General features: G+C 52.2%; 1 protein-coding gene across 3 annotated transcripts in view; it reads left to right on the top strand.

The window, feature by feature from the left end:
- Positions 1-211: 211 nt before the first annotated feature.
- Positions 212-17,683, top strand: part of LOC119966615 (GDP-L-fucose synthase-like) — a 40,513-nt gene continuing 23,041 nt past the window's right edge. Inside the window, exons 1-3 of one of the 3 annotated variants that reach the window (XM_038798602.1) lie at positions 212-343; positions 9,925-10,086; positions 16,277-16,391. In XM_038798602.1, coding sequence (XP_038654530.1) covers positions 9,929-10,086; positions 16,277-16,391 — 273 coding nt within the window. In that variant the 5' untranslated portion in view covers positions 212-343; positions 9,925-9,928. Of the gene's footprint in view, positions 350-9,924; positions 10,087-16,276; positions 16,392-17,683 lie in introns of those variants that run through there. The other 2 variants (XM_038798601.1, XM_038798603.1) reach the window with 2 other exon arrangements.

Genomic DNA, 17,683 nt, shown 5'->3' with positions numbered 1-17,683 from the left:
CACCCTGACCTGTTCAAGCTACATGATTGTCAAATAGTCAATAAAATCTTCCACTTTTAAATGATAACGTTTTGAACATAGAAATGTAAGTTTATAATATTTTGAACCTGTCTCTTTATCCTCAGTCAGGAGCTGCTGGTTTTTTGGGGGGAAATTCCTGTGGTAATTTTATAATCAGAAAACTACAACTCCCAGGGGGCTCCGCGTCGTTGCGCATGCGCGGGTCCCTCCCGCACCGAGTCTCACCTTTGACCCGGACGCTCATCCGTGACACGCTGGAATCAAGGAAGAGGAAGAGAAACCGACTTGGGTGACAGAGAGACAGAGAGAGAGAGAGAGAGAGAGAGAGGTAAGAGGGGAGGGGAAGGGGAAGGGGAAGGGGGTCAGAGGGAGGGGAAGGGGGGGTCAGAGGGAGGGGAAGGGGGGGTTAGAGGGAGGGGAAGGGGGGGTTAGAGGGAGGGGAAGGGGGGGTTAGAGGGAGGGGAAGAGGGGGTTAGAGGGAGGGGAAGAGGGGGTTAGAGGGAGGGGAAGAGGGGGAGACAGGGAGGGGAAGAGGGGGTTAGAGGGAGGGGAAGAGGGGGTTAGAGGGAGGGGAAGGGGGGGTCAGAGGGAGGGGAAGGGGGGTCAGAGGGAGGGGAGGGGAAGGGGGGTCAGAGGGAGGGGAAGGGGGGTCAGAGGGAGGGGAAGGGGGGTCAGAGGGAGGGGGAGGGGAAGGGGGGTCAGAGGGAGGGGAAGGGGGGTCAGAGGGAGGGGAAGGGGGGTCAGAGGGGAGGGGAGGGGAAGGGGGTCAGAGGGAGGGAAAGGGGGTCAGAGGGGAGGGAAAGGGGGTCAGAGGGGAGGGAAAGGGGGTCAGAGGGGAGGGAAAGGGGGTCAGAGGGGAGGGAAAGGGGGTCAGAGGGGAGGGAAAGGGGGTCAGAGGGGAGGGAAAGGGGGTCAGAGGGGAGGGAAAGGGGGTCCGAGGGAGGGGAAGGGGGTCCGAGGGAGGGGAAGGGGGTACGAGGGAGGGGGTACAAGGGAGGGGGTACGAGGGAGGGGGTACAAGGGAGGGGTATGAGGGAGGGGGAGGGGGTACGAGGGAGGGGGAGGGGGTACGAGGGAGGGGGTACGAGGGAGGGGGTACGAGGGAGGGGAACGGGGTACGAGGGAGGGGAAGGGGGTACGAGGGAGGGGGTACGAGGCTGAGGGGGTGAGGGGAAAGGGGGTAAGAGGGAGGGGAAAGGGGGTACGAGGGAGGGGAAAGGGGGTACGAGGGAGGGGAAAGGGGGAACGAGGGAGGGGGAACGAGGGAGGGGGAACGAGGGAGGGGGAACGAGGGAGGGGGAGAGTATGAAGGGAGAGGGGGAAGGAGGGAGAGGGTGCGATATATATTGATATTTATTGTCACATGTACCAAAGTACGGTGAAAAGTATATATATATTTAATTTAGAGTACCCAATTAATTTTTTCCAATTAAGGGGCAATTTAGCCTGGCCAATCCAGTACCCTGCACATCTTTGGGTTGTGGGGGCGAAACCCACGCAAACACAGGGAGAAATGAAACGAAAATCGCTTATTGTCACAACTCAGCTTCAAATGAAGTTACTGTGAAAAGCCCCTAGTCACCACATTCCAGCGCCTGTTCGGGGAGGCTGGTACGGGAATTAAACCGTGCTGCTGGCCTGCCTTGGTCTGCTTTCAAAGCCAGCGATTTAGCCCTGTGCTAAACAGGATAATGTGCAAACTCCACACGGACAGTGACCCAGAGCCGGGATCAGGTTTGATCCGGGTCCTCGGCGCTGTGAGGCAACAGGGCTAACCCACCGCGCCACCATGCTGCCCGTGAAAAATATTTTTTGCCGGCCAACGGAACGTACATAGTAGACAAAAGAATAATCGACAGAAAACATTGACAGTGGTGCATCAACAAATAGTGATTGGTTACAGTGCAGGGCAAGGGCAGAACAAGAGCAGCATAGGGAATCGTGAATAGTGTTCTTCCAGGGAACAAATCAGTCCGAGGGGGGTGTCGTTGAGGAGTCTAGTAGCTGTGGGGAAGAAGCTGTTCCTATGTCTGGGTGTGCGAGTCTTCAGACTTCTGTACCTTCTGCCTGATGGAAGGGTCTGGAAGAAGGCAATGCCTGGGTGGGAGGGATCTCTGATAATGCTGTCTGCCTTCCTGAGGCAGTGGGAGGTGTAGACAGAATCAATGTGGGGGTGGCAAGCTTGTGTGATGTGTTGGGCTGAGTTCACCACAGTCTGCAGTTTCTTGTGATATTGGACCGAGCAGTTGGACCAAGCTGTGATGCAGCCGGATAGGATGTCCCTGTGGCACATCTGTAGAGGTTTGTGAGCATCGATGCAGACATGCCGAATTTCTTTAACTTCCGTAGGAAGTAGAGACGTTGTTGGGCTTTCTTAACTGTTGCATCAACGTGAGTGGACCAGGACAGACTGTTGGTGATGGTGACCCCAAGGAACTTAAAGCTATCGACCATCTCCACTTCGGAGCCATTGATGCAGATGGGAGTGTGTGTCGTGCTGCGCTTCATGAAGTCGATGATCAGTTCCTTGGTCTTTCCAACATTTAGAGAGAGGTTGTTTTCGGTACACCATGCAACCAAGTGATTTATCTCCCTCCTGTAGTCTGATTCATCGCTGTTTGAGATAAGACCCACCACAGTCATGTCATATCTGCAAACTTATAGATTGAATTGGAGTTAAATCTCGCCACACAGCCATGTGTGTATAGGGAGTACAGTAGAGGACTGAGCACACATCCTTGCAGGGCTCCGGTGTTGAGGATTATTGTGGAGGAGGTTTTAAGACCATAAGACCATAAGACCATAAGACATAGGAGTGGAAGTAAGGCCATTCGGCCCATCGAGTCCACTCCGCCATTCAATCATGGCTGATGGGCATTTCAACTCCACCTCCCAGCATTCTCCCAATAGCCCTTAATTCCTCGCGACATCAAGAATTTATCTATCTCTGCCTTGAAGCCATTTAGCGTCCCGGCCTCCACTGCACTCTGCGGCAATGAATTCCACAGGCCCACCACTCTCTGGCTGAAGAAATGTCTCCGCATTTCTGTTTTGAATTTACCCCCTCTAATTCTAAGGCTGTGCCCACGGGTCCTCGACTCCTCGCCTAACGGAAACAGTTTCTTTGCGTCCATCCTTTCTAAGCCATGTATTATCTTGTAAGTTTCTATTAGATCTCCCCTTAACCTTCTGAACTCCAATGAATACAATCCCAGGAACGCCAGCCGTTCCTCATATGCTAGACCCGCCATTCCAGGGATCATCCGTGTGAATCTCCGCTGGACACGCTCCAGTGCCAGTATGTCCTTCCTGAGATGTGGGGCCCAAAACTGGACACAGTACTCCAAATGGGGCCTAACCAGAGCCTTATAAAGGCTCAGTAGCACATCGCTGCTTTTATATTCCAACCCTCTTGAGATAAATGACAACATAGCATTCGCTTTCTTAATCACGGATTCAACCTGCATGTTTACCTTTAGGGAATCCTCGACTAGCACTCCCAGATCCCTTTGTACTTTGGCATTATGAATTTTCTCACCGTTTAGAAAGTAGTCTATGCTTGGATTCTTTTTTCCAAAGTGCAAGACCTCACATTTTCTCACGTTGAAATGCATCAGCCATTTCCTGCACCACTCTCCCAAACTGTCTAGATCCTTCTGCAGCCTCCCCACTTCCTCAGCACTACCTGCCTGACCACCTAACTTCGTATCATCAGCAAACTTCGCTAGAATGCCCCCAGTCCCTTCATCCAGATCATTAATATATATGGTGAACAGCTGCGGCCCCAACACTGAACCCTGTGGGACACCGCTGGTCACCGGCTGCCATTCCGAAAAAGAACCTTTTATCCCAACTCTCTGCCTTCTGTCAGACAGCCAATCCTCAACCCATGCCAGTAGCTCACCTCGAACACCATGGGCCCTCACCTTACTCAGCAGCCTCCTGTGTGGCACCTTATCAAAGGCCTTTTGGAAATCCAGATAGACCACATCCACTGGGTTTCCCTGGTCTAACCTACTTGTCACCTCCTCAAAGAATTCTAACAGGTTCGTCAGGCACGACCTCCCCTTACTAAATCCATGTTGACTTGTTCTAATCCGACCCTGCTCTTCCAAGAAATTAGAAATCTCATCCTTAACGATCGATTCTAGAATTTTACCAACAACCGAGGTTAGGCTAATTGGCCTATAATTTTCCATCTTTTGTCTTGATCCTTTCTTGAACAAGGGGGTTACAACAGCGATCTTCCAATCGTCCGGGACTTTCCCTGACTCCAGTGATTTTTGAAAGATCTCAACCAACGCTTCCGCTATTTCTTCAGCCACCTCCCTCAGAACTCTAGGATGTAGCCCATCGGGGCCAGGAGATTTGTCAATTTTAAGACCTTTTAGCTTTTTTAGCACCATCTCTTTTGTAATGGCAACCATACTCAACTCAGCCCCCTGACCCTTTATAATTTTTGGGATATTACTAACGTCTTCCACTGTGAAGACAGACGCAAAGTACTTATTAAGTTCTCCAGCCATTTCCTCATCTCCCATCACTAGCCTTCCAGAATCAGTTTGAATTGGCCCAATGTCTACTTTGGCCTGACGTTTGTTTCTTATGTATTGAAAGAAACTTTTACTATCATTTCTTATATTACTGGCTAGCCTGCCTTCATATTTGATCCTCTCCTTCCTTATTTGTCTCTTTGTTAACCTCTGTTTGTTTTTGTAGCCTTCCCAATCTTCTGATTTCCCGGTGCTTTTGGCCACTTTATAGGATCTCTCTTTTTCTTTGATACATTTCCTGACCTCCTTTGTCAGCCATGGCTGTCTAATCCCTCCCTGGATAATCTTTCTTTTCTTGGGGATGAACCTCTGTACAGTGTCCTCAATTATGCATACAAACTCCTGCCATTTTTGCTCTACTGTCTTCCCTGCTAGGGTCTGCTTCCAGTTGATTTTCACCAGTTCCTCTCTCATGCCCTCGTAATTACCTTTATTTAACTGTAACACCATTACATCCGATTTTGCCTTCTCTCTTTCAAACTGCAGACTGAACTCAACCATATTATGATCGCTGCTTCCTAAGTGTTCCCTTACTTTAAGATCTTAATAAAGTCTGGTTCATTACATAGCACTAGGTCCAGAATAGCCTGCTCCCTTGTGGGCTCCATGACAAGCTGTTCCAAAAAGCCATCTTGTAAGCATTCCATGAATTCCTTTTCTTTGGATCCACTGGCTACATTATTTACCCAATCCACCTGCATATTGAAGTCCCCCATGATCACTGTGACCATGCCTTTCTGACATGCCTTTTCTATTTCCCGGTACATGTTGCGCCCCTGGTCCTGACCACTGTTAGGCGGTCTGTACATAACTCCCATTATGGTTTTTTTTGCCTTTGTGGTTCCTCAATTCTACCCACACAGACTCCACATCATCCGACCCTATGTCGTTTAGTGCCATAGATTTAATTTTGTTCTTAACTAACAAGGCAACCCCACCCCCTCGGCCCACCTCCCTGTCTTTTCGATAGGTTGTATATCCTTGGATGTTTAACTGCCAGTCCTGAACCCCCTGCAGCCATGTCTCTGTGATGCCTACCACATCATAATCATTCACGATGATCTGTGCCATTAGTTCATCTACTTTGTTACAAATGCTACGAGCATTCAGGTAAAGTGCCTTAATGTTAACTTTCTTATCAGTACAGATATTGGAAGTCCTAAGATGTCCAAAGTTATCCTTCCTTTTTGTTGCATTCCTAGTCTGCCTCAAGCTTAAATCCACCTGCCTACATGTTATCCTCCTGCGTATCTTGCCATTTAACTCCCTGCTCCCTGTCGCTTTCACTTTCCCTTCCCCCCAACTCAGTTTTGCTACCTATCCTGACAGATTGCGGTCTGCTGGTGAGGAGAGAGGGTATGAGGGGGTGAGGGAGAGGGCGACAGAGGGGATGAGGGAGGGAGGTTGATGGAAGAGGAGAGGGGCGGGCACGAATGAGATGGGATGGAGGGTGGGCATTGGCTTTGGATGAGGGAAGGGAATGAGGGGGATAAGGGAGCGAGGGGAATGGGAGGGAGGAAAGGATGGGGGTGTGAGGGAGAAGATGTGAGGGGGTGAGGCAGGAGATGTGAGGGGCGTGAGGGAAGAGATGTTAGGGGCGTGAGGGAGGAGATGTGAGGGGGGTGAGGCAGGAGATGTGAGGGAGGAGATATGAGGGGCATGAGGGGGTGTGAGGGAGGAGATTGGGGGGATGAGGGAGGAGATTGGGGGGGGTGTGAGGGAGGAGATTGGGGGGGGTGTGAGGGAGGAGATTGGGGGGATGAGGGAGGAGATTGGGCTGATGAGGGAGGAGATTGGGGGGGTGTGAGGGAGGAGATTGGGGGGTGTGTGAGGGGGGAGATTGGGGGGTGTGTGAGGGAGGAGATTGGGGTGTGTGTGAGGGAGGAGATTGGGGGGGCGTGAGGGAGGAGATGTGAGGGAGGATATTGGGGGGGTGTGAGGGAGGAGATATGAGGGGCATGAGGGAGGAGATTGGGGGGGTGTGAGGGAGGAGATTGGGGGGGGTGTGAGGGAGGAGATTGGGGGGGTGTGAGGGAGGAGATTGGGGGGGTGTGAGGGAGGAGATTGGGGGGGTGTGAGGGAGGAGATTGGGGGGGGGTGAGGGAGGAGATTGGGGGGTGTGAGGGAGGAGATTGGGGGGGTGTGAGGGAGGAGATATGAGGGAGGAGATTGGGGGGTGTGAGGGAGGAGATTGGGGGGTGTGAGGGTGGAGATTGGGGGGGGGTGTGAGGGAGGAGATATGAGGGGCGTGAGGGAGGAGATTGGGGGGTGTGAGGGAGGAGATGTGAGGGGGTGTGAGGAAGGAGATTGGGGGGGTGTGAGGGAGGAGACTGGGGGGGTGTGAGGGAGGAGATTGGGGGGGTGTGAGGGAGGAGATTGGGGGGGCGTGAGGGAGGAGATTGGGGGGGTGTGAGGGAGGAGATTGGGGGGGTTGTGAGGGAGGAGATTGGGGGGGTGAGGGAGGAGATATGAGGGGCGTGAGGGAGGAGATTGGGGGGTGTGAGGGAGGAGATTGGGGGGTGTGAGGGAGGAGATTGGGGGGTGTGAGGGAGGAGATTGGGGGGTGTGAGGGAGGAGATTGGGGGGGTGTGAGGGAGGAGATTGGGGGGGTGTGAGGGAGGCGATTGGGGGTGTGAGAGGGAGGAGATTGGGGGGGTGTGTGAGGGAGGAGATTGGGGGGGGTGAGGGAGGAGATTGGGGGGGTGTGAGGGAGGAGAAGGGGGGGTGAGGGAGGAGATTGGGGGTGTGAGGGAGGAGATTGGGGGTGTGAGGGAGGAGATTGGGGGGGTGTGAGGGAGGAGAAGGGGGGGTGAGGGAGGAGATTGGGGTGTGAGGGAGGAGATTGGGGGGGGTGTGAGGGAGGAGATTGGGGGGGTGAGGGAGGAGATTGGGGGGGTGAGGGAGGAGATTGGGGGGGGTGAGGGAGGTGATTGGGGGGGGTGAGGGAGGTGATTGGGGGGTGTGAGGGAGGAGATTGGGGGGGTGTGAGGGAGGAGATTGGGGGGGTGTGAGGGAGGAGATTGGGGGGGTGTGTGAGGGAGGAGATTGGGGGTGTGAGGGAGGAGATTGGGGGTGTGAGGGAGGAGATTGGGGGTGTGAGGGAGGAGATTGGGGGGTGTGAGGGAGGAGATTGGGGGGTGTGAGGGAGGAGATTGGGGGGTGTGAGGGAGGAGATTGGGGGGTGTGAGGGAGGAGATTGGGGGGTGTGAGGGAGGAGATTGGGGGGTGTGAGGGAGGAGATTGGGGGGGTGTGAGGGAGGAGATTGGGGGTGTGTGAGGGAGGAGATTGGGGGTGTGTGAGGGAGGAGATTGGGGGTGTGTGAGGGAGGAGATTGGGGGGTGTGAGGGAGGAGATTGGGGGGTGTGAGGGAGGAGATTGGGGGGTGTGAGTGAGGAGATTGGGGGGGTGTGAGGGAGGAGATTGGGGGGTGTGAGGGAGGAGATTAGGGGGGGTGTGAGGGAGGAGATGTGAGGGGGTGTGAGGGAGGAGATTGGGGGGGTGTGAGGGAGGAGATTAGGGGGGGTGTGAGGGAGGAGATTAGGGGGGGTGTGAGGGAGGAGATGTGAGGGGGTGTGAGGGAGGAGATTGGGGGGGTGTGAGGGAGGAGATTGGGGATGTGAGGGAGGAGATTGGGGGGTGTGAGGGAGGAGATTGGGGGGGTGTGAGGGAGGAGATTGGGGGGGTGTGAGGGAGGAGATTGGGGGGGTGTGAGGGAGGAGATTGGGGGGGGTGTGAGGGGGGAGATGTGAGGGGGTGTGAGGGAGGAGATTGGGGGGTGTGAGGGAGGAGATTGGGGGGGTGTGAGGGAGGAGATTGGGGGGTGTGAGGGAGGAGATTGGGGGGTGTGAGGGAGGAGATTGGGGGGTGTGAGGGGGGAGATTGGGGGGGTGTGAGGGAGGAGATTGGGGGGGTGTGAGGGAGGAGATTGGGGGGGTGTGAGGGAGGAGATTGGGGGGGTGAGGGAGGAGATTGGGGGGTGTCTCTGCTTCAAGAGCGAGTGTGAGGAGGACGAGCTTCTAGTCAGTAGTAGTCATCATCATGAGGGTCAGAGGAGGAATGTGGGAGGGAGGCAATGATGGCTTTTAGGGTGGCACAGCGGTTAGCACTGCTGCCTCACAGCACCAGGGGATCCCGGTTCAATTCCTACATTGGGTGGAGTTTGCACTTTCTCCCCGTGTGTGCGTGGGTTTCCTCCGGGTGCTCCGGTTTCCTCCCACAGTCCAAAGATGTGCAGGTTAGGTGGATTGATTGTGATAAATTGCCCTTAGTGTTCAAAGTTTGGTGTAACCCGGGTAGGGTGGGGGCAGTGGACCTAGATAGGGTGCTCTTTCATAGTGATGGTGCCAACTTAATGGGCTGAATAGGCTCCTGTTGCACTGTAGGGATGCTGTGTTGCTATGTAGGATAGTTGGGTGGCGTAGATAGGATGGAAGGAGGGGCTATGAAGGAAGGTGCATGAGGCAGTGTGGGTCATTTGAGGAAGAGGGGTGTGTGAGGGATGCAGGGGGTTGGGAGGGAGGAAGAGGGTGGTTGGTGTATGAGGGAGGTTGGGAGAGTGGTGTGTCTGAGGGAGGGAGGGGGGGTTTGGGTGGCACGTTGGCACAGTGATTAGCACTCTTGCCTCAGCGCCCGGGATCCGGGCTCGACTGTGACCCAGGGTAACTGTGTTCTCCCCGTGTGTGTGTGAGTTTTCTCTGGGTGCTCCGGTTTCCTCCCACAGTCCAAAGATGTGCAGGTTTGGTGGATTGGCCATGATCAATAAATTGCCCCTTAGTGTTCACAGGATAGGTGAGGTAACGGGGTTAGAGTGGGGGAGTGAGCCGAGGTGGCAGCTGTTTCAGAGGGTTGGTCAGATTTGATGGGCCAAATGGCCTCCTTCTGCAATGTACAGATTTTATGAAGAAGGGAGGAGGATGGTATAAGAGAGGGAGTGAGGGGGCTATGAAGGCGGGAGGGTGGTCTGTGAAGGGAGGGGATATGAGAGATGGAAGGGGGAGGGAGAAGGAACGAGGAAGCATGGAGGGGGATGGTAAGGGAGGGGAGGCTTGGTGTCCAGATATTTATCCCTTGACCAATGATACACAAATAAATTCTCTGGATGTTATCACATTGCTGTTTGTGGGATCTTACTCTGCACAAATCAACTGCAGCGTTTCCCACATGACAACAGTGACTAGCCCTCAAAAACACCTCATTGTCTGGGAAGATGTTTGGAAAGCTGGTCTGTTTAAATTGGTGCTGTTGTGGGTGACCGGGGTGCGTGGGGGGGGGGGGGGGGGGGGGATCTGTGCAGCCGTGAGCTCACACCCGCACTCACTCTCACTCACTCAGTCCTGTTTTTGGAATTTCAGTGATGGCAGACGGTGCGAGGATGGGGGCCAAGAGCAAACGGATCCTGGTGACCGGGGGCACAGGGCTGGTTGGCAAAGCCATTGAGCAGGTGGTGAAGGCGGGTGAGGGCCAAGCCGATGAGGAGTGGATCTTCCTATCTTCAAAAGATGCTGATTTGACGTGAGTCACTCTGTGGAAAGGCACTTGCACAGAGATAGGTTACAGATCAACAATGTTCTCACAGAATGGTGAACGGGCCTCCAGCAGTTGGTTAGCCTCATCATACATGGTCTGTGGTTCCAGAAAATATATACAATTGTTTTTCCACTTATCAATGGATTACTGAAGGGCCATTGCACTGACGGATGGTCAGTACCCGGGGAGTGCTGCATTACCGTTGCTTCACTACTGAAGGAGCGTAAGACCATAAGATATAGGAGCAGACGTCAGCCATTCAGTCTATCAAGTCTGCTCCGCCATTCATGGAGATCATGACTGTGCCTTTAACATACATAACGACCCGGCCTCTACAGCTCTCTGCGGTAAAGAATTCCACAGATTCACTGCCCTCTGAGAGAAGAAATTCCTCCTCATCTGAAAATGAAATGAAAATCGCTTATTGTCACGAGTAGGCTTCAATGAAGTTACTGTGAAAAGCCCCTAGTCGCCACATTCCGGCACCTGTTCGGGGAGGCCGGTACGGGAATTAAACCGTGCTGCTGGCCTGCCTTGGTCTGCTTTAAAAGCCAGCTATTTAGCCCAGTGTGCTAAACCGGCCCCTATCTTAAATGGGTGACCCCCTTACTCTGAGATTCTGCCCTCTGGCCCTAGACTCTCCCATAAGAGGAAACACCCTCTCAGCATCGACCCTGCCAAGTAGGCTTACATTAACACTGCAATGAAGTTACTGTGAAAAGCCCCTAGTCACCACATTCCAGCACCTGTTCGGGTACACAGAGGGAGAATTCAGAATGTCCAAATTACCTAGTCTTTCGGGACTTATGAGAGGAAACCGGAGCACCCGGAGGAAACCCACGCAGACAAGGGGAGAACATGCAGACTCCACACAGACAGTGACCCAAGCCGAGAATTGAACCTGGGACCCTGGCGCTGTGAAGCAATAGTGCTAACCGTTGTGCTACCTACTCACCCTCTCATAAGAAAATCCCTCCATACCTGGGATCAACCGAGTGAACCTTCTGGACAGCCTCCATTGCCAGTGTATCTTTCCTTAGATAAGGGACAAAAACTGTTCACAGTATTCCAGGTGTCATCTAACTCGTGTCTTGTATAATTTTAGCAGGACGTCCCTATTTTTATACTCTATTCCCTTTGAAATAAAGACTAACATTCCCTTTGCCTTCCCTTTGTAAATACATACGAGGATCCTCAGATCCCTCTGTACTGCAGCTTCCTGCAGCCTTATTCCATTTAAATAATATTCAGCTCTTTTATTCTTCCTACCAAAATACAAAACTTTCCGTTTTCCTCCATTATGTCTGCCAAGTTTTTGCCCACTCGGTTAAGCGTTCTATCCCTCTGAAGACTCTGTGTCATCCTCACCACTTGCTTTCCCATCTACTTTTGTATCAATCACAAACTTGGCAATAGTACATTCATTTCCCTCGTCCCGGTCATGAATATATATTGTAAATAATTGTGGCCCCAGCACTGACCCCTGTTGGAACTCCACTGGATACCAGTTGCCATCCTGAAAATACCCCTCATATTCCAACTCTCTGCGTTCTATCAGTAAGCCAATCCTCTCTCCATGCTAATATATTACTCCCAACACCATGGGCTCTTTACCTTGTTAAGTAGCCTTTTGTGTGGTACCTTATCGAATGCTTTTTGTAAATCCGAGTATATTATATCCACTGGTTCCCCTTTATCTATCCTGCTCGTTACCACCTCAAAGAATTCAAATAAGTGGGTCGGGGACATGAGTCCCCTTCATGAAGCCATGCTGACTCTGCTTCATTATGTTATGCATTTCTAAATGCTCTGCTATTACATACTTTATAACGGACCCTCACATTTCCTCAATGACAGATGAGAAGCTAATTGTCCTAATCGTGTTTATGTCTCCCTTTTTGAAGTGGCAATTTTCCAATCCTCTGAGACTTTTACAGAATTTAAGGATTCTCAGAAGATTGTTACCAGTGCATCCACTCTCTCTGTAACTACTTCCTTTAATATCCTGGGATGGAACCCATCGGGTCCAGAGGATTCCTCCGCCTTTAGCCCCCATTAGTTTCCCTGGTACATTTTCCCCAGTGATTGTGATGTATTTATTGCTAAATTCTACCATGTTATGGTCACTATTTCCTAGGGGATCTTTTACTCTGAGATTGTTTATTAAGCCTGCCTCAATAAACATTACCAGATCCAAAATAGCCTAATTTCTAGTTGTTTCCACAACATATTGTTCTCGGAAACTGTCCTGAATACACTCCGTGAATTCTTCCCCATGGTTACCTCTGCCGATCTGATTTTCCCAATCCACGTGAAGATTGAAGTCACCCATGATTAAAGTACTGTCTTTTTTACATGCCATTATTATCTCTTGATTTATTCTCCGTCTTACAGTATAACTATTGTTCAGGGGCCTATAGACTACGCCCAGCAGTGTCTATATCCCACTGTTATTTCTTACCTCCACCCATATGGATTTGAGATCTTCCAACCCAAGATCATTTCTTGCTATCGTACTTACTCCATCTTGTACTAGCAAAGCTATCGCCACCCTTTCCTTACACAAAGTCACCGACACCTGACTATTTAGTTCCCTGTTTTGATCTCCTTTTAACCATGTCTGTAATGACTATAAGATCCAACCCAAACAACTCAATTTGTGCCGTTAATTCATTTATTTTGCGTCAAATGCAACAGGCGTTGAAGTAAAGACCCATTAATTTTGCTTTGTTACCTGTTATTTTTAATGTTTGTGTACACTGTCCCTTCCCCTCATCTTAGGGTATCATTCACCCAAATAGCTGCCTTTCAATGCTGCCGTATCCCTTTGCTTTCTCTAGCCTAAGAAACCCTGCCATGCCACTGACCCACACACCCCACTTTGGAGGCGAGACCCTCCCCAACCCCTGTTTTTGACATCAGCTTATCCCGTAAACCCCCCCTCCCCATCCCCCTCAGTGGGAGGCGAGGGAAGCCTGGGACCTGCCTCCGGACAAAATCCCACACTTGCAAGTACCAGAACCCATTCCCACCCGGCAACTGGAACTCCCCCTCTAGCTCCTCCAGGCTTGGGAAATTCCCCCCAATGAAGAGATCCCCAAATCTCTCAATCCCTGCCCACTGCCACCTCCTGAAGCCCCCGTCCAGCCCCCTGGAGTGAACCGGTGATTGTCACAGATCAGTGGCCATACCTACGCCCCCTCCAGTCTCCTGTGCTGCCTCCATTGCCCCCACACTCTCAGGGCTGCCACTATCACTGGGCTTGTGGAGTAACGAGCCGGTGAGAATGGCAGAGGTGCCGTAAACAGAGCCTTCAGACTCGTGCCCTTGCAGGATGTCGCCTCCACTCGCTCCCACACCGACCCCTCCCCCACTACCCATTCCCTAACCATCGATATATTGGCCACTCAGTAATAGTTAATAAAGTTCAGAAGGGCTAAGCCCCGCGCCCCCGGCTCAAGAAGGATTTTCTTCACCCTCGGGGCTTTCCCGGCCCATATAAAACCCGAGATCGCCGCATTCATCTTCCTAAAAAATGCCTTGGGAATGTAGATTGGGAGACACTGAAACACGAGCAGCAATCTCGGGAGGGACTGTCATTTTCACAGTCTGTACCCTCCCCGCCAGTGACAGCGGGCGCACGTCCCACCTACGGAAATCCTCTTTCATTTGCCCAATCTTCCTGCCCAAACGTAGTTTATGAAGCTGACCCCAGTCCCTTGCCACCTGAATCCCCAGGTACCTAAAACTCCTTCCCACCACTTTGAACGGCATCTCCCTCAGTCTCCTCTCCTGCCCCCTTGCCTGGATCACAAAACCCTCACTCTTGCCCAAATTCAGTTTGTAACCTGAGAACCGGCCAAATTCCTCCAGGATTCCCATAATTCCTGCAATTCCCACCAACGGGTCTGTTATATAAAGGAGCCAATCGTCCGCATAGAGTGAGACCCTGTGTGTCGTCTCTCTTTTCCCCCCCCCCCCCCCCCCCCCCCCCCCCGCCGCCTCTCACTATCCCCTGCCAAATGTTCGGTGCTCTCAGAGCCATTGCCAAAGGCTCTATGGCCGGGGCAAACAGTAATGGGGAGAGTGGGCACCCCTGTCTCATTCCCTGACACAGACTGAAATATTCTGATCGAGCCCGGTTTGTCCTCGCATTCACCACCAGTGCCTGATATAGCAACCGGACCCAATCCACAAATCCCTGCCCAAACCCAAACCTTCCCAGGATCTCCCACAAATACTTCCATTCCACCCCCTCAAAGCCCTTTTCTACATCCATGGCCACCACCATCTCGACCTCATGCCCCTCTGCAGGCATTATTATTATATTAAGGAGCCGCCTAATGTTGGACGTCAGGTGTCGTCTCTTCACAAACCCCGCCTGGTCCTCCCCTCTTAACCCCGGAACACAATTCTCTATATGTGTGGCCAAGATCTTTGCCAGCAGCATCCACGTTTAGCAGGGAGATTGGCCTATACGACCCACAGGTCTCTGGATCCTTATTCCGTTTCAGAATAAGGGAAATCGATGCCTGCGATAACATTCGGGGGGAGCACTCCCAGCTCCTTGGACTCATTAAAAACCTTCACCAGGAGAGGCCCCAACAGCCTGGAAAACATTTTATAGAACTCAACCGGGTATCCGTCTGGTCCCGGGGCTTTGCCCGATTGCATCGCTCGCAACCCGTCTATAACCTCCCCCATCCCAATTGGGGCTCCCAAATCCTCCACCAACTCCTCATCTATCCTCGGGAACTCCAGCCCCCCCAGAAATCGCTTCATATCCTCATCCCTGGCTGGGGGTTCCCATTTATACAATTTACTATAAAACTCCCGAAACACATCATTCCCCCCCGCCGGATTCAGAATCACCTTCCCCCACAATCCCTCACTTTCCCAATCTCTCTCTCGCCGCCTCCTATCTGCTCAGCTGGTGCGCCAGCATCCTGCTGGCTTTTTCCCCATATTCATACACCGCCCCCTTTACCCTCCTCAGCTGTCCCTCTGCCTTACCTGTGGACAGGAGCCCCCAGCTGATGTCTCTGACACTCCTTCAGAAGCCCCTCATCCGGAGACTCTGCATATCTCCTGTCCACCTGTAAAATATCACCTACCAATCTGTCCAACTCCGCCCGCTCAGCCTTCTCCTTGTGGGCCCAAATTGAGAAGAATTCCCCCCTAATAACCACCGTCAGTGCCTCCTAAACCACTCCCGCCGAAACCTCACCCGTATCATTGATCCTTACATATCCCTGAATGGCCTCCCTCACCCGCTTACACACCACCTCCTCCACTAACAGCCCCACATCCAACCTTCATTGGGGATGCTGAGCCTTCGCTTTGCTGACTTGCAGGTCCATCCAGTGCGGGGTGTGGTCTGACACCACCATTGCTGAATATTCAGCATCTGCCCCCTCGGCCAGCAGTGTTTTGTCCACCACAAAGAAGTCTATCCGGAAATACAACTTGTGCACATGGGAGTAGAACGAAAACTCCTTACTCCTCGGCCTCCCGAATGTCGAATGTCCACGGGTCAACCCCCCCCCCCCCCCCCCATGTGCTGCATGAACTCCCGCAGCTCCTTTGCCATAGCTGATACCTTCCCAGACCTAGAACTCGATCGGTCGAACCTTGGATCCAGGACCATGTTGAAATCACCCCCATAATCAGTCGATGTGAATCTAGATCCGGGATCTTCCCCAGTCCCCGTCTAACAAACTCAATGTCATCCTAGTTCGGGGCACATATATTTACCAATACCACGGCCATTCCCTCCAGCTTCCCACTAACCGTAACCCCCCCCAGGTCCGCTTCTATATTCCCCACCTCGAATGCCACCCGCTTATTAACCAAGATTACCACCCTCCTCGTTTTAGTCTAACCCTCGAATGGAACATCTGTCCAACCCATCCCTTCCTTAACCTAATTGCAGCCCCCATCTTCAAATGTGTCTCCTGCAACATGGTCACGTCCGCCTTCAGTTGCCTTTTAATAGATGTTTTCAAAGGCACTGTGTGTGGGATCTTGCTGTGTGGAAATTGGCTACCGCATTTCCTACATTGTAACGGACACACACTTAGAATGCGAAAGAGTCTTGTTGACTGTAGAGAGCATTTGGATATCTGGGGGAGGAGGGAGGTGATATAGAAATGAAACATCTTTTGTTTCCTGTCAGGGACGCTGCAGAAACCAAAGCCGTGTTTGACAGATACCAGCCCACCCACGTCATTCACCTGGCAGCCATGGTGGGCGGACTCTTCCGCAACATGAAGTACAACCTGGATTTCTGGGTGAGTGACGGTGTCTGATCGAAGACCGTGGGCGGGATAACAAGACGATTGATGACGTGTGAATGAATTTCCTCCCGCCCCAGCATGGTGTACCTGCGACCAAATGCTGGCACCACACTTTGTGAAGACCTTGGCGAAGGGGGGTGGGCGAGATTCCCGGGAATGAAGGATTCTAGTTATGCGGAGAGACTGGAGCAGCCGGGGCTATACTCCTTCAGACAGCGACAGTGCAGGGCTGATTCCATTGAGCTGCTTGAAATCAAGGCAGAGTTCAGATAGATGAAATAAGAAAAACTGATTTCAGTCAGCTCAGCGGTCGATAAACAGAGGGACATCGATTGTCAAAAGAGCCAAAGGCTGCTCGAGGAAATATTTTTTACATAATCAGTGGTCAAGGTTTGGAATGCAGAGCCGGAGAGTGCGGTAGATACAGATTTAAAAGAAGCTTTCAAAAGGAACTGGATAAATACTCGAGGGGAAAAATGTGTGGGGGAGTGGGATTAACTAGATTGCTCTTCAAAAGGGCCAGCACAGACTCGATGGACTGAAAGGTCAGCTGTGACGTACTATTCTATGATTGAGGCACTCTGGAATGGACTGGATCGAATTCTTGTTTGTTCTGATGAGCCACTCCAGGCTGTGGAAGCAGTGGGAATGTTACAGGGGGCTGCGGAATGGGCAGGATACCAGCAAGCAGCAAAGAGGAATGGACAGTACTGCTCGAAACTCCCCTTCAACAAGGCGACGGTGCTGGCCAGGGAGGATCAGCGAGGGAGAGACGGTCGGTGCAGGATACTCCGAGGGGGAGTTCGGAGACGGTCGGTACAGGATAGTGTCGGGGAAACAGTGAGGGAGACACGGAGTTTGGAGACGGTACAGGATAGTGTCGGGGAATCAGTGAGGGAGACACAGGGAGTTCGGAGACGGTCGGTGCAGGATACTGTCAGGGGAGAATCAGTGAGGGAGAGACATGGAGTTCCGAGACACTGGGTATAGGATACTGTCGGAGAATCAGTGAGGGAGAGACAGGGAATTTGGAGACGGTACAGGATACTGTCGGAGAATCAGTGAGGGAGACACAGGGAGTTTGGAGATGGTACAGGATAGTGTCGGGGAATCAGTGAGGGAGAGACAGGGAATTTGGAGACGGTACAGGATATTGTCGGAGAATCAGTGAGGGAGACACAGGGAGTTTGGAGACGGTACAGGATACTGTCGGAGAATCAGTGAGGGAGACACAGGGAGTTTGGAGACGGTACAGGATATTGTCGGAGAATCAGTGAGGGAGACAC

This window comes from Scyliorhinus canicula, chromosome 5 (assembly GCF_902713615.1).
Source record: "Scyliorhinus canicula chromosome 5, sScyCan1.1, whole genome shotgun sequence".
In the NCBI taxonomy this organism is placed as follows: Eukaryota; Metazoa; Chordata; class Chondrichthyes; order Carcharhiniformes; family Scyliorhinidae; genus Scyliorhinus; species Scyliorhinus canicula.
Note: the sequence above shows the minus strand (reverse complement) of the source record. Positions and strands in the feature narration are given on the sequence as shown.